The sequence below is a fragment of the Nicotiana sylvestris genome, chromosome 2 (assembly GCF_000393655.2).
Source record: "Nicotiana sylvestris chromosome 2, ASM39365v2, whole genome shotgun sequence".
Taxonomy (NCBI): domain Eukaryota; kingdom Viridiplantae; phylum Streptophyta; class Magnoliopsida; order Solanales; family Solanaceae; genus Nicotiana; species Nicotiana sylvestris.
Window position 1 is genome coordinate 184,576,206 of NC_091058.1, and position 22,569 is coordinate 184,598,774.

At 39.2% G+C, this 22,569-nt stretch overlaps 1 protein-coding gene across 1 annotated transcript; it reads left to right on the plus strand.

Annotated features, from left to right (window-relative positions):
* The first annotated feature begins 7,309 nt into the window (after window positions 1–7,309).
* LOC138886052 (uncharacterized) lies at window positions 7,310–8,585 on the plus strand. Its single transcript, XM_070167078.1, has 3 exons — window positions 7,310–7,426; window positions 7,510–7,810; window positions 7,894–8,585. The coding sequence occupies exons 1-3, from the start codon at window positions 7,310–7,312 to the stop codon at window positions 8,583–8,585; spliced, it is 1,110 nt and encodes a 369-aa protein (XP_070023179.1).
* The last annotated feature ends 13,984 nt before the right edge of the window (window positions 8,586–22,569 follow it).

Genomic DNA, 22,569 nt, shown 5'->3' on the forward strand with positions numbered 1-22,569 from the left:
CATCAACATCCTCTTCAAGGACCCCCGGCCCACGAGCCCGACCGGAGCCAGTCGTTCTGGACTCAACAGCCTCTGACCGAGGCACCTGCAAGTCTCTCGCACTCAACCTCATTCTCTTTCTTAGCGGGCTTCCATCATCGTCCTCTCCTTCGGTATCAGGATTCGACTCTGAGGTTGAAATAGCAGTCCCAGCAGCGGCTCGATGCTCGAGTGACCGGGTCTTCTTTGCCGCAGGACGGAAAATAGCTGCCCTACTTTTCCTCTTCTTGCTCATGTCGTGCTCCAAGGCCCCTACTTCGCCTCCAGGGGGCAGCCTCATCTGCATATTCTCGCCAAAACCTGCACCAGGCGCAGTAACCGCAATATGCTTTCTCTAAGGGCTCAGAAAGAAACACAAAATACGAAGCATAGGCAGTAAAGGAACCTCACCATGATTCTTGACCACCCAACATTTCTTAGCTGGCCGGTCCAAGACCAAACGTGATATGGGAACTCCTCGTTCAACCGCCTGATCCATCCCGACAAATCTAGGACCACCTCCGTGTGCCAAGCGGCGGCTACAGGGAGCACAAAGAGATTATTATTTCGAAAGGAAGAATAGTTGAAAAGCAGCTGAGGGGAAACTTGCTTACGTCGGGTATTCCACCTCTCCGGAAATGGCATCCTCTAGGTCGGGATGATATCTGAGGTCCTTACTCGGATAAACCTAGTCATCCATCCTCGGTCCTTTCCCTCATTGACGCTCGTGAAAAAGATTTTTTGGACTGATGGCGGAGCCTGATTAAACCTCGATACAATCGAGGGCTGTACATCCTGATCAGATTATTGAGGGTAAAAATCTCACCCTCAACCCTTTGGGTGAAATAACGAAGCATCAACACTATCCTTGAAAAAGAAGGGTAGATCTGACCAAGCGTCACTTGATTATCGGTCACAGAAATCAAGGATAACCTGGTCTATCTCAAGGGGAGGGGCATCGATAGATTTATCAAGTCCCAGGGTGAATGGGTATGTGTACACGTAAAGGAAGCTAGCCTTAAAGTCAGTTATATTATCGTCGGGACCGGGAATCTCCACCTCCACGGCCTCGCTCCATCGACAGTCCTTCCTCACCTTGCTAATATCGGTCATGACGCTAACATATCGGGACACATGCTCGCATCGGCCCGGTGTAGATGAAGTGGCATCGACATTAAAATCCTCTGACACATCGAGATCAAGTGGGGTACATTGTTCCAATGAAGGAACCGCTCTGGTTTCTTCCTTATGTGATCGGGATGATGATGCAGCGTCGTTCCGTCGGGGAACCATCCTAGAGGTCCTAGCCATGTCAATGGTAAAAATCCTTCCATGAAAAGATGAAGCGGTGTCAAATACAAAATTCTGACTCGTGAACTTGGAAGTAGGGTGAAAGTGGAAAGTGTCGAGTAACCGATGCATTTATAGGAACTGTTGGGGAAGTACAAGGGACGAGCCAATGGCAGTTCATGGGTTTCTCGATTACCGCATCTGACGGCGGCCTTGCATAGTTCTCTTGAACATGGCATTTAATGCTCTGAAACGGTTGACGTCACGACAATGATGACCTCAAGACGACGGTTCAAAATCATTTCCTATTACTTCATTCTATGAAACGCGGAGACTATCTGTATACGGTGAAATTGAATGAGTCTATTTCTAGCCACTAAGGTGCATTCGGGGGGTCATATCAGTATCTCGAGGATACAGGACTATTATCGAGCTCCCTACCCCGAGGTTCTCTCGTGACCCAACAAAGGTTCCGGGGGTGGGGAATTCCCGAGGCAAGCAGCCAGTATCAGCATGGTCTAGCATTGTGCCTAGCCATCCCATCGCCGCATCTTTACATTTAATGCACTTTGTACTATATTGTATTCCCTCTCCTATATAAAGGGAATCCATGCCACTTTGTAAAGGGCTAATGTTGCTCCAGCTATTTCTCCACAAGATCAATAATATCTCTCTCTCTCTTTCTTCTCTCTAACTTTCTCGTCCTTACTAGCTGGAGGCTACTCTTAGCGTTATTAGTTACATACTTTTTCTTCATTCATCGCTTGGTATTGGCCATAAAGAGCCTCGTTTGATCTTATCTCAACTATTATACCATCCCCAACTACCCTCGATAGCTCGAGATCGAGCCGGATATCGGCCCCGGGGATCCTTTATCGACCAGTCCGAAGCTCGGGTGGCAAGCCCTTGGGTTTGATTACTGCCCCGTTTTATCTTGTATCTCTTCATTAAACTTCATACTCTTAGCATCAACTGCTCTAACAACTAGCATAAAAATATATCACGTATTTTTTGAATCCCATTTACAAATTTAATTGTTATTACTATTTTCACGGTAAACACCATAGATTGTAGCAAATATAGAACAATTTCGCTTGAAATCACACTGGAATAGCCGGGAACAGGAAAGAGATAAACCTTAGATGCAAGTTGGCATGGCCCTGTTCCCTTGAGGGTCTTAGAGAATTCAAGAATGACATGAGAAAAGCCATTAGAGGCCTGAGAGATGATGAGAGGTCACCAGAGATGGCCAGAGATAGGAGGTTGTCGTTTGAAGATTTGTGTTTAGGTTGAGAGTGTTTTGAGAGCAGAGAGGATTTTAGGGCGGAGGGAGGTGGTGAAATGAATTAGGTTTGGGGGGGGGGGTATAGTCTAGTTAAATTAGGAAAGGGTGAATTCGGGCCGTTGATCTCGGAGATCAACGCCCATGATTAAGGGGGCCTGGGTCGGGTAAATTTATTTGGGGCCTGGGTCGGGTAATTTAATTAGAAATTGGGCTCGGTATTAGGATTGGATGTGGTTGAATTTAGGCTAAAATTGAAATAAATTTGGCTAAGTCTTAAATAGCCACTTTCAGTACTATACAATTTATAAAAATAATAAAATTATTTCTAAAAAATATTTCGTGCACTAAAAATGATTAAAACTAGTTTTTTAACAATTTAAAAATATAAAAGACTCTTTTATGCATTAATAACGTAATTGTGCCTTAATAGGGCTAGTATTGTAATTATATTCAAATTGAATTTAAAAAATGCAAATGCAATTATAAAAATACACTAAAAATATTTTAACAATATTTTGGCATAAATATGAAATTTATATGGCTAAATCACCACAAAATAATTTGAATAATAATTATTGGAGATTTTATGAGTAAAAAGGAAGGAAATAAATTAATTTGAAGCCTTTAAAAATATAGAAAATTATATAAATGCTTATGCATGCTTATATATTCATATATGCTATTTTAAAAGTATATTTATATATTAAAAATATATAGAAAAAATTTGGGTATCAACAATTACCTTAAAAACTAGCAAAAATGTTTGTTGAATCATGTAACAACACGTGTTTGGGTTATTAATGCGAGGAGTCCTACGTCCTTTCAAGTGTCAGAGGCTATTAAGGAACTTTCTCGGCAAGAAAGGAACTTTTATTTACTTTTCGGTAACACGAAGTTACATCACTAGAAAGTAGGGGGATTATCTGTATGGGGTAAAATTGGTTAGTGACACCTGGTCGAATGACAAAATGACACGTGAGACTAAAGACATGTGGAATGTGGGTCAGCAAATAGCTAGCTCCAGAAGTAGGTATGTAATTGGTGTTGAATGAACCCCAAAGATAAAGTAGCCGATAACAAAGATAAAGCATTGCAATCGGATAAAATTCAATGGGCGGATGTTACAGAGAATATCAGCATTTTAGCCAACCATTATGCATTGATCAATGTCGGTTTTATTCTCATTCAAGAGGACCTTGATTTGGGGATCTTGTCTCCCTGAATAGGGCTATAAATACGAGGATTAACATCCATTGTTGCATAGATACTCTATGCACAAAAAGCTATAACCTACTTTCATATTGCACTCAATTTTAGTTCTATAACATTGCTCTCACTCTTGCCATCGCAAAGGCTAAATTCTTATTCATGCTTGTAATCTTCTTTGATTTATTGGATAACCTTACTTTTGCTCATATTTATTTACTATTTTTGGGTCAAATTCATTCGCTTGTCTATAAATCACGCTATATATTTAACTGTATCGATTTACAGATAAATAAATTTACATTGAGTAGACTCTTAACAACCTATATGTTCTGAGTAAAAATTTTTACTCTGTCAACAATTTGTACATCTTACTATCAACATTGTTCTTTCGGTGATATTATGTCAGCTTAATAGAATCTTATGTATTATTGTTGTTTGATTTGGTCATTCATTAGTGGATTATTTTGTTTCTTTTTTCCTTTGTTATCATCTCCTTTTGTTTTGCAGTTTTTCATCTTTCACATTTTATTCTACACACTATTTAATTTATTATGTCCTTGGTGAATGTTTACCCGTAAAACGGTATAGTTGAATTTATACGTGATTTATAGAAAAGTGAATTAACTTGATCTAGAAATAATAGATGATTTAGATAAAATTTTAATACTTAACCTTGAAATTGAGATAAAATGACAGAAATAATAGTTCCGGTAACAGGGCTTCCGGGCACAACAACAATGAAATCAAGAAGCAAGAAGATAAAATTATATTAAACTTTCAATAGAATGTAGCGTATGTTTTCCAGAAAATTCCTCCCCCATGCAATGATAATATAGCTCACTATTTATAGTTGCACCTAGGGAATAAGGTCCTAGGATCTAGGCCCTCTTTAATGTCAATTATGAGGGCCATTAAAGAATGTGTAATAGCAGGCATGAATGTCATATTCTTTTGTAACGGGCAGTGTACTAAATGCTCTACAATATTCTTCATTAGATGCTACCGGGTGGCATGCATTTATTTCATCTTATAAATATCATTCTTTCTAGTACCAAACTAAATCTTTGCCTTCGATTTTAGCCAACCTCTATCTTCGACTCCATGTGTCACTGATGTGCCGTAGAATTTTGGCACAATTGATACCAATTGCTTAGATTTTAACTGGTCTTTTAATGCATTTTTAGTTAATTCTGATCAAGTTTGGTTGTTTTGTAGTGCATGAGCTTGAAGACCCGAAAACATGGAAAAGAAGTCAAAAAGTCACAAAACGATGGATATACTGCAAGTATGCAGCCGCATAATTCATATGCAGGCCGCATAACTGACATGGTGATCGCAAAAAGAGACATCCTTTTGGCCAAATGAAGAAGAAAATATGCGGTCCATTATGCGGTCATATAACACCTATGCGAGCCGCATAATGGTCGGATAACTCCATTAGGAGAAAGTTCTCAACAAGTATGTGATGGAATATACGGTCGCATAACACACATGCAAACCGCATAACTGTTTTGCGACTGAAGCAATAACTGGAACTCAGCAAGTCTGCGATGGAATGATGAATATGCGGACCGCATAACTAGTTTATGACCATTATGCGATTGCATAAGCTATCTGAATGGGCATTTTTGTTCGATTTTGACTACGACTTTCAGTCCACTATAAAGAGAATAATTAGGGCTTTTGTGGGGCATTCAAGTCTGAAACAAGGTTCTACTTAGAGAGTATTGAATACTTCATTTATTTGGAAGGTTGTGAAGAAGGAATCTTGCACTTTTGTAAGCTTTATGGCTTTATTAAATACTTTGTTCTTGTATTTTAGTATGAGTAGCTAGTTTTAAATACTAAGGTTGTGGACCCTAGATGAGTATAATGTTAATAGGTATTTAATATTGAATATACATATATAATGGTTTGTCGATATTTATTCAATTCTTGTTCTTTATTTGTGGTTGGTGGTTGCAAACAATAATCTATTCCATTTTACTCTTTCTTTACTTGGAAAAGTGAGTTAGGGTTTGGCAGAATTGAATATCATGAACTTAAGACTTTAAATCTTGTTTAATAGAATCGCTTAGGAATAAGTGGGTTATACTTGGCATAAATTGGTTGTTCTTAAATTGCAACTCTTTTATATTTGGAAAATCATAAAGGGAATATACTACTCAACTATTGGAATATATTGGGTAGTCATTTAGAAATCATTTGCATATCAAAGGACATTCCATTAGAAATATATCATATTAACACCGACAATATTACATTCCATTGAAGGGGCGGCAACCTTGGTTTCCTTAATCAAATCATTTACATTCTCAAAATTACAATTAGTTATCTTTTTAATTCACAATCATATCATTCTCTTGTTACGCTAACGGAATAGAATTACGACTTAAGTTCCACACTACTAAAGTAAGCTTATCGCACCATATTCCCTATGGGATTCGACCCCAACCTTGTTGGGTTATTATATTTGACACCGACCGCCTTACACTACTTAATTAAAGTGTAATTTGAGTGTATCAAATTTTTGCGCCGTTGCCGGGGAATACAGTTTTGAAATTACTAATTAGTGTGTGTTTTACTTTACGTCTTCTTCTATTCCATCACACTTTGCTTGTTTTGCTTGGTGTTGATAGGAAAACATGGCTGAATATGAGGAAGAAATGGAAGAAAATCCTTTTGCGGACATAGATGAGTACATTGAGGATACAAATGCTATTGTACCTCTAATAGTTGGCGCTGCTAATTTCAAGGTGGAACACGGTTTAATCCTAATGCTCAAAGTGGAGAGGTTTTTCAGGAATTCCACTGATGATGATCCTACACAACATCTTAGAAACTTCTTGGGTGTGTGTACGATGCACAAGAAGAACAACGTCTCAGATGATTCCCTAAGGTTGAGGGTGTTCAAGTACTCACTGGCTGGGGAAGCAAGGAAATGGCTTTAAAATATGCCACCAAATTCCATTCATTCTTTGCCTGAACTTGAATGAGCGTTCTTAGCTAAATGTTTCTTGCAAAGTAAGAAATCTGAGCTCCGGGATAAAATTTTCTTTTTCAAGCAACTATTGGGAGATCATCTACATGAGGCATGGGAGCGATTCAAGTTATATTTGGTGAGGTCACATAATCATGGTTTTTCGGAGTCTATCTTGTTGGAGAAATTCTACATGGGCTTAGATGCTATGAACCAATCTATAGCCAAGAATGCAGCTGACGGATCTTTTATGGATAAGACTTTTGCATGGATCACACAAATCCTTAACAAAATGGCAAAACATAACTAAGTGTGGCACTCAGAGGACACAACAGGTGGAATTGCATATAGTACTCCCTCCTTGACCAGCATGATTAAGAAGAACCAAGAAAGAGATCAAGTAATTGCATGGCTTGTCACCAATGTCAATGTGTTGACAAAAATGTTCACTAAAAGCCAAATGAAGAAGGTAAATGTGGTGGAACATCTGCAACCCTCATCAAATGAAGATTATCAGGAAGCAAACTATGTCAACAACTCTCAAGGAGGCTATTAAAGGCAACAATACCAAGGTGAAGGACAAAAAAATCAATGGAGGCCTAACCCGCAAGGGCAAGGCAACCAACAACGGCGAAATGACCAAGGTAGCTCAAATAAAGGGAGTTGGAATAACAACAACAACAACAACTTCTCAAATCGGAGTTCAAACCCTTATGTCCCATCAAAGGGGCAATATTCAAATCAAGGTCCAAGTGATTCCAAGTTGGAAAGCATGCTTGAACGGGTATTGCAAAATCAAGAAAGGTCCGACACTTCTATAAGGAATATGACCGAGCTTGTTGGTTCTCATACTACATCCATTCAAAATTTGGAGATGCAAATGAGAGATCTCTCTAGGGAACAAAATCCAAAGCAAAAGGGGACACTTCCAAGTGACACAATTATGAACCCAAAGAGTAGTGGGAGTGATCCAACTTCTCATATCATGGCAATTACTACTCGGAGTGGGAAGGTACTACAAGGAGAGAGTGAACAAATGGTTTAAGTGGAAGAGTCCGAATAAGAGTTTGAGGCACAAGTTGAAAAGCCAATTGTTGTTGAAGCTAAAAAGGTTCCGAAAGAATTGAAAGTTCAAGAACTGAACCGGAAGAGGTAAAGGAAAAGGTAAAAGAGACACAAAAAACTCTACCACCTATTCCTAGACCTCCTCCTCCTTTCCCTCAAAGACTTGCTAGGAAGGTTGATGATAGCAAACTCAAAAAGTTCTATGACATTCTCAAGCAATTATCGATTAATATCCCATTTGTGGAAGCATTTCAAGAGATGTCGGGTTTCGCTAAGTATTTGAAAGACTTGATCACCAAGAAGAAAACCACCAAGAATAAAGGGGTGAATGTGACTCATCGGGTTAGTTCCATCATTGCAACAACCACCATTCAAAAGAAAGAAGACCCGAGAGCTTTCACCATTACATGTACTATTGGGGTGCGTGATTTTGCAAAAGCTCTTTGTGATAATGGGGCTAGGATCAACTTAATTCCTATTTCTATTTACAAGCAAGCGGGGCTAGGTATGCCGAGGCCTACAAGTATGAGGTTGCAAATGGCCGATCGTTGCATAAAGAGACCGGTGGGAATTGTTGATGATGTGCTTGTGAAAGTGGGAGAGTTCCATTTGCCCGCCGATTTCATAATCCTTGATTGTGCAGTTGAGAAAGAGATCCCTATAATCTTGAGGAGATCATTTCTTGCAACAGGAAGAGCATTGATGGATTTGGAACGGAATGAGATCAAGTTCCGGTGAATGATGTAGAGGTCACATTCCAAGCAAGCAAGGGTATGAAACTGCCACATGAATATGAAAGTATCTTAGTGATTGATGTTGTTTATGAGGTGGAAGATGCAGTTGAAAGGAAGATGGAAGAACAATGCCTCGGTGAGGCATTGGCCACTATTGTGGTAAATTTCGATGGTGAAGATATGGAGGGGTACATGGAATCAGTAAATGCATTGGAAGGACTTGGGTCCTACACTTATGTTCCAAAGAAAATATCTCTCGACTTAGAGAATAGAGCCACTCCTCCCGCAAAGCCTTCAATTATTAAGTCGCCGCAACTAGAGCTCAAACCACTTCTACCGCACTTGAGGTATAAATTTCTTGGCTCCAATGACACTCTACCGATAATCGGTTCTTCTTTGTTGAATGATGTGTAGGTAGAACAATTGTTGAATGTCTTGAAGGATCATAGGCAAGCTATTGGGTGGACAATTGCGGACATCCGAGGGATTCCTGCAGGAATTTTCGAACACAAGATCCAATTGGATAACGAGAGTAAACCATGTGTAGAGCATCAACAAAGGTTGAACCCTTCCATGCAGGAGGTGGTAAAAAAGGAAATCATTAAGTGGTTGGATACCGAGGTAGTCTACCCCATCGCCGATAGTTCTTGAGTGAGTCTAGTGCAATGTGTGCCGAAAAATGGAGGCATGACCATGATTGAAATTGATAACAATGAGCTCATCCCAAGAAGAACTATGGCCGAATGGAGGGTTTGTATGGATTACCGGAAGCTAAACAGTGCTACGTGCAAGGACCATTTCCATATGCCTTTTATTGATCAAATGCTTGATCGGCTAGCGGGAAGGTCATTCTACTGCTTCTTGGAAGGATATTCCAGCTACAACCAAATCAATATTGGAAGATCAGGAAAAGACAACATTCACTTATCCATATGGGATGTTTGCATTTAGCCGGATGCCATTTGGCTATGCAACACTCCGGCTACATTCCAAAGGTGTATGATGTCAATCATCTCCAACATGGTGGAGGATTTCTTAGAGGTATTGATGGACGATTTCTCTATCGTGGGTGATTATTTTGAGCATTGTCTATACAACCTTAGACACATGCTTAAGAGATGTGAAGAAACAAACCTTGTGCTAAATTGGGAGAAATGCCACTTCATGGTGGATGAGAAAATTGTTTTGGGCCACAAAATTTCCAAACAAGGCATAAAGGTTGACCGGGCAAATATCGAGATCATTTTGAAGCTTCCTCCACCTACTTCAATTAAAGGTGTCTGAAGTTTTTTGGGGCATGCCGGTTTCTATAGGCGTTTCATCATGGACTTTTCCAAAATTGCTAATCCCATGTGCAAACTCCTTGAGAAAGATGCCAAGTTTGTATTTGATGAGAAGTGCCTAAAAGCCTTTGAGGAATTGAAAGAAAAGCTCACCACGGCACCTATTATTGTCATTCCCGATTGGTATCTCCCATTCGAACTCATGTGTGACGCTAGTGGTGTAGCTATTGGGGCGGTGCTTGGCCAACGTCATAACAAGATTCTTCACCCTGTCTATTATGCAAGCAAGACACTCAATGTCGCTCAAATGAATTATATTGTGACTGAGCAAGAACTTCTTGCCATTGTCTATGCTTTTGAAAAATTTTGGGCTTATTTGTTCGGGTCCAAAGTGATATTATACACCGACCATGCATCTCTTTATTATATTATGGAAAAGAAGGATGCCAAACCAAGATTGAATCAGTGGGTTCTTTTGTTGCAAGAGTTTGACTTTGAAGTCAAGGATCGAAAGGGATGGAAAATCAAGTTGTGGATCACCTATCTAGGCTTGAAGAGGCAGGGAGTCCAAAGGAAGATCTTGAAATCAATGATGCTTTCCCAGATGAACACATATTGGCATTGTCTAACATATTTGCTCCTTGGTATGCCGTCATCGCTAACTTCTTGGTTAGTGACCTTGTTGATATGCTCAAATTACACTTAATTTAAATAGTGTAAGGCGGTCGGTATCAAATATAATAACCCAACAAGGTTGGGGTCGAATCCCACAGGGAATAAGCGTGAAAAAGTTACTCGAGTAGTGTGTTTCTTCACTTAAGTCGTAATTCTATTCGGTTAATTGTAACAAGAGTATGATATAATTGTAATTTGAATAAATAACTAATTGTAACGTTGAGAATGTAAATAATTTGATTAAGGAAACCAAGGTTGTGTCCCCTTCAATGAAATGTAACGCTATCGGTGTTAATATGATATATTTCCAATGGAAGGCTCTTTGGATATGCAAATAATGTCTAAATGACTACCCAATATTTTTCAATAGTTGGGTAGTATTTCATCTTTATGATTTTTCCAAATATAAAAGAGTTGCAATTAAGAACAATCAATATATGCCAAATAAAACTCACTTATTCCTAAGCAATTCTATTAAATAATGTTTAAAGCCTTGAGTCTTTGATATTTTCTTCTACCAAATTCTCACTCACTTTTCCAAGTAAAGAAAGAATTTAATGGCACTTGTTAATGTTTGTAACCACCAATAATAAATGAAGAATGAGAAATAAATACATATCAAGCAACCATTATACATATATTCAATGTTAAACACCCATTAACATAACTCCCATTTAGGGTCCACAACCTTAGTATTTAAAGTTAGCTACACATGTTAAAATACAAAGAGATGAGAATATTAAATGCCATAAAGCTTACAAAGTGCAAGATTCTTCACCCAAAAGCTTCCAAAAGAGAGGAATATTAAAGACTTGTAATGTAGCTCAAAAACAAGACAAGATGCCCCAAAACCCCAATAAATCTATTTATAGTGGGTCAAAACTCGGGACAAAAATCGGACAAAAATACCCTTCCCGGTCAATTATGCGACCGCATATATGTCGAATAACAGACATGCGGTCCGCATTCTCTTCATGGACATCGCATCTTCGAACCCTAGTTTCCAGGCATCCGCTGCATTCAAGTTCTGCGGTCCGCATTGTAAATATACGATCACATTTGTCATCGCATTTTCCACCTTTAGCAGCTTTCACAATGAGTTTGCGGTCCATTATGCGCCTGCAAACCTGTTATATGATCGCATAATGGACCACATTTCTTGCACTGGATTTTGGCCAACAAATTGTTGGGGTTTGCGATACCTTTGAGCATTATGCGGTCCGCATGTTGGATTTGCGATCGCATATTGCTCTTTTCTTTTCCTTTTGTGGCTTTTTAATTTCATTTACATGCTCTTAGGTCCTTAAACCTCATACACTGCAAAAATATTAAAATTACATAAGTATAAAAGATAATTGCATTTAAAACAAGCTAAAATCTAAGCAATTTGTATTAAATGTGCCAAAATTCTCTGGCACATCAACACCCCCAACTAAAACTCTTGCTTGTCCTCAAGCAACTAGAATGACACTATCCTATTCAAGATTCCATCTAAACGATATGAAACAATAGTGACCGTGGACGGTGTTAGTTTTCAGTACTACAAGAATGCACTTTTGATTATTTACCCTTCCTGAACTATCATTATTTACAAAGAAACTAATCAACTTGTGAAACTTTGAGCCTCGACCAATTTGACAAAATGTTACCCTCAGCTGAGTGCACTTGCATTTGACTAAAAAAAACTCAACTTCTGTCCAACCACACAATTCATGTGCCCTCACTAGAAAGAAAGTCCCAAACTCACAATATTTACAATGACAACAAAAGGGATGAATTCACAAATACACTCACTCTCAAAAAGAGTTTCAAGTGTTACAACATACCATACCATAGGCTTGCCCTTATTTTAATTCATCGCTTTATTCTAAGAACGTTCGGTTGGAGATCCCAGAAGGACTTTTTAAGCTTGTAATGTAGGTTTGGGGAAGGGTCGGATAAGCATTTGGGTACAAGTGAGTACACCCTCCTTGAACACTACTCACATTTTTCTTTCTTGTTTCTCTTTGCTTCTTTTCGAACCACATAGCCCTCCTTAGCTACTAATTTCCCACATTGAACCGCCTTCTAATTTTATTTAAGACTCCATATATATATATATATATATACATACATACATCTTTTTTTTCTTCTTTTTTCTCTTTACTTTTCTTTTGGAGCTTGAATAGTTTCCTATCTCGAGGTATACTTTCCCACACTCATAGTACAACCTTGCAAATTTTCGGCTTGACACCACACCCCCAACTTAAGCTTTTAGCCTCATTCTCAATGTTCAAGGAGGGACAGGTTCAAAAGATGGAATTATTTTACAAAAGGGGAAAGGTTTGTAGCGAGGTGGCCAAAGAAAAGGTTAAAGGCTCAAATGGGGTAACTAGTGATAATATCTATACAATGGGTAGCTTGAAAGGTTAACTGGTTTTCCAAAATCACAAAGAATGCCTAAGGTCATTTCTCCAACCAAATGTAATTATCATTAGCATCGGAAGACCAACCGGGCAAGTTCTAGATGGTAGAAGTAAACACCAGAATTATTTATACGAAGACTCACACATATGGCACATGAATTGTTTGGCTCAACATAGTTTTAGCCCTCGAGTCAACACTTGGCAACTCTAAGCTTCCATCATATTTACATGTATAACTCTAGGTAAGCATAGAGTCAAAGAGCGAGCCTCAAGTTCACACAGTTGATATCATGTTTTTTTTATATTAATGGAAGGGTATAGGTTATTTACAGGCATGCATGCTTGAAACTAGACAATTACACCAAACCAGTCAAAATGTTTCAATCTACTGCCCTAGTTCTACTATTACACCCTTGGAAAAGAACCTGGCGAAGAAAAACCAAGGGGGATTCATTGCTAATTACTAAAGATGAACATACAACTATCTACTTCTTTTTGTTTTTTTATATATGCAACAATAACCTATGTACAAAAACAACACAAGTATATACAAAAGTTACAGAAGCTTAATTCCACACAACACAAGTATGAACAGATTCACAACACAAACAGATATTTGCATATATAACAAAAAGACATGTACAACAGTTTAATTACAAAAAAGTGTGTACAAGGCTATCACACCCCCAACGGAATAGCATGCATTGTCCCCAATGCATAAGAATACAAAATATAGTTTAGGGGCTCCCTGTGGCGCACTAAGTGCTATGGGAGTCGGAAGCCAGCTGAATGATGGTGGGGTCACCCTCTATTATTGAAGCTGGGACCGATGAGATCTCGGCCTGAGGAGTGACCTCCACTAATGGAGGAGGGATCTCTAGTTGGCCCGACACTGGAGCTGGGGCCTGTGAGTTCCTAGCCTCGCCCGCTTATGGCTGAGTGGTCGATGGATATGTTGTGGCGACCATATCTGCTAGAGAATGTGCTATTACCTTCTGAATTGCTGCTTGTTCTTCATCCTCAACGGTAGAAACAACAATCTGCTTACCCTTCTCCTGAGGGCCCTCATCCTCCTAGGACCATGACTCCTCATTAGTTTCTCCCTCGTCTGCCTACCTACCTTCGGACTCTACCGAGAGTCCGGAATCCTCCTCATAAGCAATGTCAATATGTGCAGGGGAGATGGAGGTTGGGAAGCCCCGGAAGTCTGAGGTGCAGGGTCTATCATCAGTGTAGAGAAGTCAAGATCCAATCCAGTCACTGTTGTGTCTTCTCCTTGCTCACCTTCCTTGGGCATAAATGAGGATAGATCTAACTCCAGAGTTTGCATTTTGTAGAGCTCAATCTTCATTGTGGCAACCTCATAACAGAGCTTTGGCATGTCACCAACCTCAACCCGCTCTATCTTCTCCACCCGCACCTCAAGCTGCTTTAGGCGATCCCCATAAGATGTCTGTTGTTGTTGGAGGGCCGTCACTGAGGACTGAATAAGAGTCAATGCCTGCTTGATGATGGTAGGAAGGTTCTTTGAAGCTGGTCTACCTTAGAATTTTCATGTTGAGCTAAGAGATCAAGCCTCGAAACAACTGGTAGTGTAGCAGAAGGCTAAGCAATGGTGGCCTGAGAGGTGGGCTGTGTTGATACCCAATTTTTCCCTATATATTTTAAATATGCAAAATACCTTCAAAATAACATATATATACATATATAAGCATGTCCAAGGTTTTTATTATTTTTTCATAATTTCAAGGTTTTAAATTGATTTATTTTCTCCCCTTTTATCCATAAAATTCCCAATAATTATTTCCAAAATTATTGTTTTGATAATTCATCTATTGGATTTCTATATTTATGCCAAAATATTACTGAGGTAATTTTTATATATTTTTATAATTACATTTAGTATTTTTAAAGCTAAATTGCACATAATTGCAATATTAGCCCTTTTAAGATTTAATTATGTTCTATATGCATAAAATTTGACCCTGTATTTTTAAATTGTTAACTATGTATTTTAAATCATTTTGACACCTTAATTTATTTTTCAGAAATTACCTATTATTTTTTATAAATTAAATGGTGGAAAATTGGCTATTTAAATAATAGCCAAATTTGGATTTCAATTATAGGCAAAATTAGACTCCTTTCCAGCCCAATTCCACACCCGAATCACCCGACCCATACCCTATTAACCCTCACCCAAACCTGGAACCCGCCTACCCTTCTTAATCTCGACCATTGATCTCCCAGATCAACGGTCCAAACGCACCCTTTCCAATTTAAGTTCACCTGACCCCTAACCCTAGTCTCAAAATTCAGAGACAGTCGCCCTCAAAGTCTTTCATCTCCAAATTCTCTCTCAACTCACCCTAACCCTAATCGCCATCACCGGCGCGAACCTCCTTCCTATGGTGTTTTCATGCTTTCTCCGACCACCTCTGGTCTCCTATACTCCATGGCTCTTCGAATTCATGAGTCCTTGAGAAGATCTCAAGGAAAGACAACCTGCTCCGGTTTAAAACTCGTTTACTGGCCTGTCTCCGGCCATTATCGTTTGCAAGAAAGGATTTCCTCTTGTTCTTTCGTTTGAATCTATGAGTTTTTAATCGATTCTCTTCATCTCTATTATTTTCTGAAAACCCGAGTTCACTACAGTTCGATTCTTCTCAAATCTTTATAGATCTAGGTGATTCGAGTATTATTAGGCGTTTTCCTTTAAAAATCTCCTATTTTAACTAACTATTTCAATTTTAGTCATTCTTTTCTAAAACTAGGGTTTCTTGGAGTTCTTTTACACATGTTCTAACTGATTTCGTTATCATTAAACCTTTTCCCTTGTTTGTTTTGACCGATTTTGTGCTCTTACTGCTTTTAACTTAACTCTTCCAAAAGCCCTATTTTTTTTAAAGATTTTCTTTACTTTGTTTCTATGAATGTTAGGATGATTTTCCTTACTTTGCCTCTATGAGGGTTAGCATGCTTTCTTTACTTACGTTTCTGTGTGTTAGCCTGCTTACTTGAAGTCCTGTGATTACCCTGCTTCGAATATGTTTTCCTGAATCCCTAGCCTACTTATGTCGCTTATGTGTGACTATGCTCACTTTGTTTGTTCATCTTTTGCTTCTTTCTATGACTATGCTTCAAATATATTTTCCTGCTACGTCTGTGGACCTCCTCTATTTATATGTTGAAAGTGCAGAGTCATGACTCCCTTTTGATCGATTCTTGTTTCCTTAATTGATGGTGATTGAAAAGTTTCTTTCAAAACCCTAAAAGTTTTGCTCCGTCTGTTAAGCTGACTGATTGCCTTACCACATTTGCTATGATACTTATTTCTACTGAGTTGTGTCCTTAATCAAGGCTTTATAAATTTGGTCCTAATAGACTACTCTATGCTACGGAATATCGACTCCTACCTTTCCACTTAATTTGATTAGTTGCTAGCCTTAATTAATTTTTCCTTGCCTTGTCTGCATTGCTACTTAATTCTTACTGATTGTTTCCTTAGTTTAAAAACTTTATGAACCTAGCCTTAATTACCTGTTCTATACTGGTACTATTTTGAAATCTTTCCTTATTTGTTATACTCTAACCGTGTATGATTTCTTTCCATACTAGCCACCTGCCTTTTACTGTTTACACTGACTCCTTTAATTAAAGGGAGATTCGAACCAATTTTTTATACTAAGTTCTATAATTACTGAAGAATTGATTCTTGCCTTATTTTTAACCAGTTTTCAAACTACTATATAAATTTCTCTCTTTTACAATCTTAACACACGAACACAGTTCAGAATACACACATACGTTCAAACTCTCTCTTCTTTCTTTGCTACTGTGCTAACTGTTGGCCTAGCCAGCTGAAAGCCAAGGCTAGATAGTGGAGTTGCACCTATTTTTACATTCTTCATTCTTCTTCTTTAACTGGTATATCTCTAGTTTAAATTTGAAACTCAACTTTATGTGTTCCATGCCTATACATCCATGCTTGTTCATGTACTTGTTATTCAATTTGTTTCTATGTTTGCTGTTATTAAGCATGTCTAAATTCTGCCTTATGTGTAATCATCATATCAGACTTTACTTAGTTCTTTGATACTTGTCCAGCATGTTCAACTAGTTCCCTTACCCCTCCCTTAACTGGTATGACCATGTAGTTACTTAGTCTTCTAGTGCATTCTATTGGCTCTAATGGTATGTCAAATTTTGTACAACAAAACTCTTGTCTTTAACATGATCCTATAGCATTCTTCCCTATGTTTTAAATGTCTGTTACCATGACTGATTTGTTCAGTATACTCATAGCTATTCTGTATATTTGTTGTGTCAAATGTTTCCCTATTTATGTGGTTTCAAACCTATACGTTCCCAATCCCTTCACCCACGTTTGTAAGTCTGCTTGTCAAGTAAATCTGGGTATTCTATGGTTAATTGGGTTGCTTGCTGAGTATGATTTTCTCAAAGAATGATTTCAAAACCGATAAATCCTAGTATCTTTAAAAATTATTTCTGAACCTTTTCACTTCTAAACTGCTTTTCTAACTCTTTCATCACTATGTCAAGCACTCTAACCTTTCTCTTAGACCACTAAGTTCTGAAGCCTTGCTTGGATACCATGTTTTAGGAACTCGCTCAGTCACGCCTAGTTAAACAAATAATGTATGACAAAGGACATAAAATAGTCTCATGTTTGATTATCCTGTTTGAGTAAAACTGGTCACAATCCCTGTATGTTTTTTTGCAACATTTAGAACAACATGTTTTAGGTAAAAACAACTTCCAAACTGTTTCAATAATTCTGGTAACTACTGCATATTATTTTATGTCTAAGCAAGCCTTAGGTAATAAACTTAAATAAAAACCAGAACTGTCTTTGTTTAACTGCCAACATGTTAAAATTAGTAGGCAAGCCTTATTAGGACTTCCTATTTGAGTTATGTTATAAATATGACTCTGCTGTTATCACTTGGATACCATGCTTAGGATCTGAATTCAGTCCTTAATTGTGTATGAGTCATGTTGTTTATGTGTACTGTGTGTGGAGGTATATCTGAGCCTTTCATTTTTCTTCCATGCTCCCCTTAATTGAAGTCCTACTTGTTTATTATATGTCGCCTTAGTATTTTGCCTTTAAACTTGAGGGTCTGCCTAGAACCCCCTTCTTATTGGATCGGAGTCCTAAATTCCTCCATGACTGATAGGAAGGGACGGGTAACAGCATGCAATAGGGGTCGAGACCAACCCTTGCTTTAATTACCTTCATGGGGCAGGAAAGGGTAGATATGGATATGATGACCGGTGCGTTAATACCACATGTAGCCCCTCTTTGAGCAGTGTCATACCGGGTATTGCATTGATGTAATCCATATTATAAACAAACCTAAAACACCCCCTTTATAAATGAACCTTATAGGTGCCCTAACTCACCTTAAATCGTTAGGTGGCGACTATTCAAAAATGCAAACCCCCTTTCCCAAAAGGAAAGAGTTGTCCTAACCAAAATGTCACAAACCCGATTTCGCGAGAAAAAGGGGGCGCGACAACATGGCGACTCTGCTGGGGATATTTAGGCTTTTGCCATTTCATACCGTTTTTGTGAATTTGTACCCCTCCCTATGTGCAGTTATTTGTTTAATTCCTTTAAGCATTTAATTTCTTCTTCAAAAGAAACACTGACATATCTTTTTTATTTCCTTCCTTTATAGCTGCTAATTATTCGCTTTCTTAACATGCAAATACATGTCAACACGCTTTTAATTATTACATAATCATGCTCAACATCATACTCCACTCGTGCCAAACAAATACTATAGCAACGCTTGATGAGTGGTTGCGCCTTCCTATATCATTAGCCCCTAAATTTGGAAAGGCTTATTTGCGGTAAAACTAGTCAATCAGTGGTGCAGTCGATAGTTCCGTGCCTTCCCCCTTGATTTGTCCGCTCAAGGGTACCAAGCTAAAACCCCATAGAAACCTTACTCTCTTTAAATTGTGCATGCATCATGGTCAAACCTAGTCGGGTCAGTTATGTTGTCCACATAATGATCCTTTAAGATAGTCTTGTCTAAAAGTCCGTTGGGTTTCCCTAAACCCTAACGGACATCATCACGTTCTGTGCATTTATTTGGAGAACTAAATGTCGATGTGCTGATCATAAATGTATAAATAGTCGAGTCTAGTGGGGGTAGGGTCTAACCCTTTTGTTTTGAAGAAAATGAGGCACAATGTTCCCAGTTTCAGTATGGTTGGCACGCCCCCACTCTTGATAGACTGGTGGAGGAGTCTTCCATCAAATGATCAAATCAATGAGTGAAAAGAGAGGGCCGCCAAAGCTAGCGAAAAGTTGGAATATCTGGAATACAGTCTGTTGGAATTGGAAGGAAAAGTGAGGAAGAGAGTCACCGACTGCCAAAACACTGATGGAAACGAAAGAGAACAACTGGCAAAGGCATTTTTACTGGTGAACCTACACGAACTGGAGGATTTGATCAACGATAGCATTAAACCTGATGAATGTCCTTCTGAGGCCAAATAGATTAGGTTTACTCGCTTTCCAAATGTACTAAGGCCAAGTGCCAGTAGTGACTTATTATTATCTTAGTATCGTTTTGAGATTCGTCTATTTTTATATTATGGAATGAAGAATTTATTGGAATTTGAAGTTCTCCAATCCATTTGTTGCTAGGCCTACCTCGGGCATAAAGAGGTTCCCAAATTAGGGCACATTTTACATTCCCGCACTGTGTGTTTAAAATATTGCAATACTTTTTATAATCCTCACTAACTTGATTACCTTTTATTTTATTTTTGTTTTTATTATTCCCCTCCCTAAAGGTTAGTTCGTGCACTCTGGCATCATTATCTTATTTCACAAGATCCAGGGGCCCTCCACCCACTCCTCCTATTAGTCCCATTAAAAGCAAGAACAAAGGCAAGAATAAAATGGAATATTTAAACAACATCAGGAAGGAGAACATAGCTGAACGGGTAGAGGCCACTAGTGGCCAGGGTATTCGGGTTCCTAACGATAATGTGTCACAACTTGAACAGAAACTATTGAAGTTCCAGGAAGCTCTCGATCAGGTTCAAAATCTGGCAAACCTGTCATTTTCCCTTAACAACCTAGATATCAACTTCCCAAACGCTCTAAACCCTACATCTCCTCAAAATATCCCAAAACAGTAGAATCATCACGTGCCTCATCATCATGCTGCTCCTCGAAAGAACCAATGTAACACCTGCCATACCCCAAACAACACCTCACTACTCATCCCGGAACCTCAGAACTCCGCAAATGACCATTTCCACACCCATACACCAGGCCACCATAACACTCTTATCTACGTGGATACCATGCCACACTCCACCCAACCTATCTCATGCACACCTGAGTTTGATGAAAAGGATCTGCTTAGCAGGAACTTGGCCGAGGAACTTAAGAAACTAACCAGCTGGATTCAGGTCGTTAAGGGAAGCAAAGGAATCGAGGGGCTGAACTTTGAGGACCTTTGCATACTGCCTGATGTCGAACTGCCTGAGGGGTACAAACCTCCTAAGTTCGAAATGTTTGATGGTACGGGTGATCCAAGGGTCCATTTGAGGACATATTGCGACAAACTGGTTGGAGTAGGGAAGGATGAAAGGATTCGCATGAAGCTGTTCATGAGGAGTTTTTAGGGAGATGCACTGTCTTGGTACATCAGCTAAGATCCCAAGAAGTGGTCAAGCTGGGTAGGCATGACATCTGACTTTATGGACAAATTCAGGTTTAATACAGAGAATGCACTAGATGTGTTTTATATCCAGAATTTGAAGAAGAAGCCCACGGAGACGTTTCGCGAGTATGCTACTCGTTGGAGGTCCGAAGCTGCTAAGATCAGACACGCCTTAGAAGATAAGCAAATGAATAAGTTCTTTGTTCGGGCTCAAGACCCGCAGTACTATGAATGGCTGATGATGATTGAGAACCACTAGTTCTCTGACATTATCAAATTAGCTGAAAAAATTGAAAAAGGTATTAAAAGTGGTATGGTTACAAATTTCGAAACCTTGCAAGCCATGAATAAAGATGTACAGTCCAGTGGTGTGTCCAAGAAAAGGGACATAGGGGCCGTGATGATTGTACAAAGGACTAAGTCTCCCCTTAAATACCAAGCTTACCCAACACCTCCACTCACATACCAGCCAACCCCAAATTACCAAGCATCCTCATACCAAGCTCCGCCACCAACTTATCAGTCATCTCCACCTCCTACATATCAACCTACTTCACCCAGATACTCCCAACCCACTCATGTCTACCAAACCTATAATACTCAAACATCCCATTATCAATCATACCCTGCACACCAAAATTTCCCTAGAGCCCGACCTAATTTTGATCGCAGACCTCCAAAACAATATACAGCCATTGCTGAACACATCGACCAACTGTATGAGAGGCTCAAAGTTGATGGTTATGTCACCCATATCCCTGATGCAACCCTTGAGAATCCTTCCCAGTGGGTTAACCGAAACAAATCCTGTGCATACCACTCCGGCATGAAAGGGCACACCATCGATGAATGTCGCTTTTTGAAAGACAAGATACAGTCTTTGATTGATAACAAGATCATTGTGGCAAAGTAGCCTGCTCCAAACATCCGCAACAACCCTATGCCAGACCATAAGGGTGGAGGTATCCACATGATTGAAGTAGAAGATGACTGGGATCCCAAGGGATCAATCAGGTTGATCGCATAAGGTGATGACCCAAAGAACCCAACAATTATTCTCAATCCAATAATAGCCCATATCCAACCATCTAACGACGTTGAGGTGAATATGTCTATACCTCTTGAGTTTGAAGAAATGCCATTCGCAAAGACACCAGCACCAATTGAGGTTGAATTCGTGTCTACGGCAAATACGCCCGCACCATTCGAGGTTGTAGTCTTGCCACCCAAGGCACATGTTCCATTCGAAGTAAGGAGAGTCGCACCGATCCCAGTAGCGATGTCAACCATGCCACCCTTCTATACAAATGTTGTACCCTGGGACTATACAGCTGAGGCGAGAAGGAAGGGCAAGGTCAGGATTGAAGAAACTATTGCAGCACAGGGTATGACAAGAACTGGTAGAGTCTATACCCTTGAACATCTAGCTGAATCAAGCAAGCAGGCCTCCAATTGCCACCTCTCATTGAGATAGGTCCGGACGACCTCTGGAGGAAAATACAGGCCAAGGAATATTCGGTCATCGACCAGTTAAACAAGATGCCGGCACAAATATCCATTCTCTCCTTGCTGCAAAATTCTGAGACACACAAGAATGCTTTGTTAAAGGTGCTAAATAAAGTGCACGTACCAAGTAACATCACTAGAGGGAAAGTGGCTAATATGGTAGGACAAGTGCTGGAAATCCATAAGATCACCTTTTATGAAGACGAGCTACCACCTGAAGGGCTGGGGCACAACAAAGCACTGCACATCACCGTGCAATGCGAAGATTATTTCATCACCAAAATCCTGATCGATTGAGGTTCCAGTCTTAACAATTGTTCGCTGATAACACTCAAGAAGTTGGGAAAAGGGTTGCATGAGATAAAAGATTGAGCAATCAATGTGAAAGCCTTCGATGGATCTCA

Excerpts from the sequence above, each read along its gene's own strand:
- LOC138886052 (XM_070167078.1), top strand. The coding sequence starts at position 7,310 with ATGTCAACAACTCTCAAGGAGGCTATTAAAGGCAACAATACCAAGGTG. Across the intron at positions 7,427-7,509 it reads ACAACGGCGAAATGACCAAG|GGGCAATATTCAAATCAAGG; the intron begins GTAGCTCAAATA and ends GTCCCATCAAAG. Across the intron at positions 7,811-7,893 it reads GAAGGTACTACAAGGAGAGA|GTTCCGAAAGAATTGAAAGT; the intron begins GTGAACAAATGG and ends GAAGCTAAAAAG.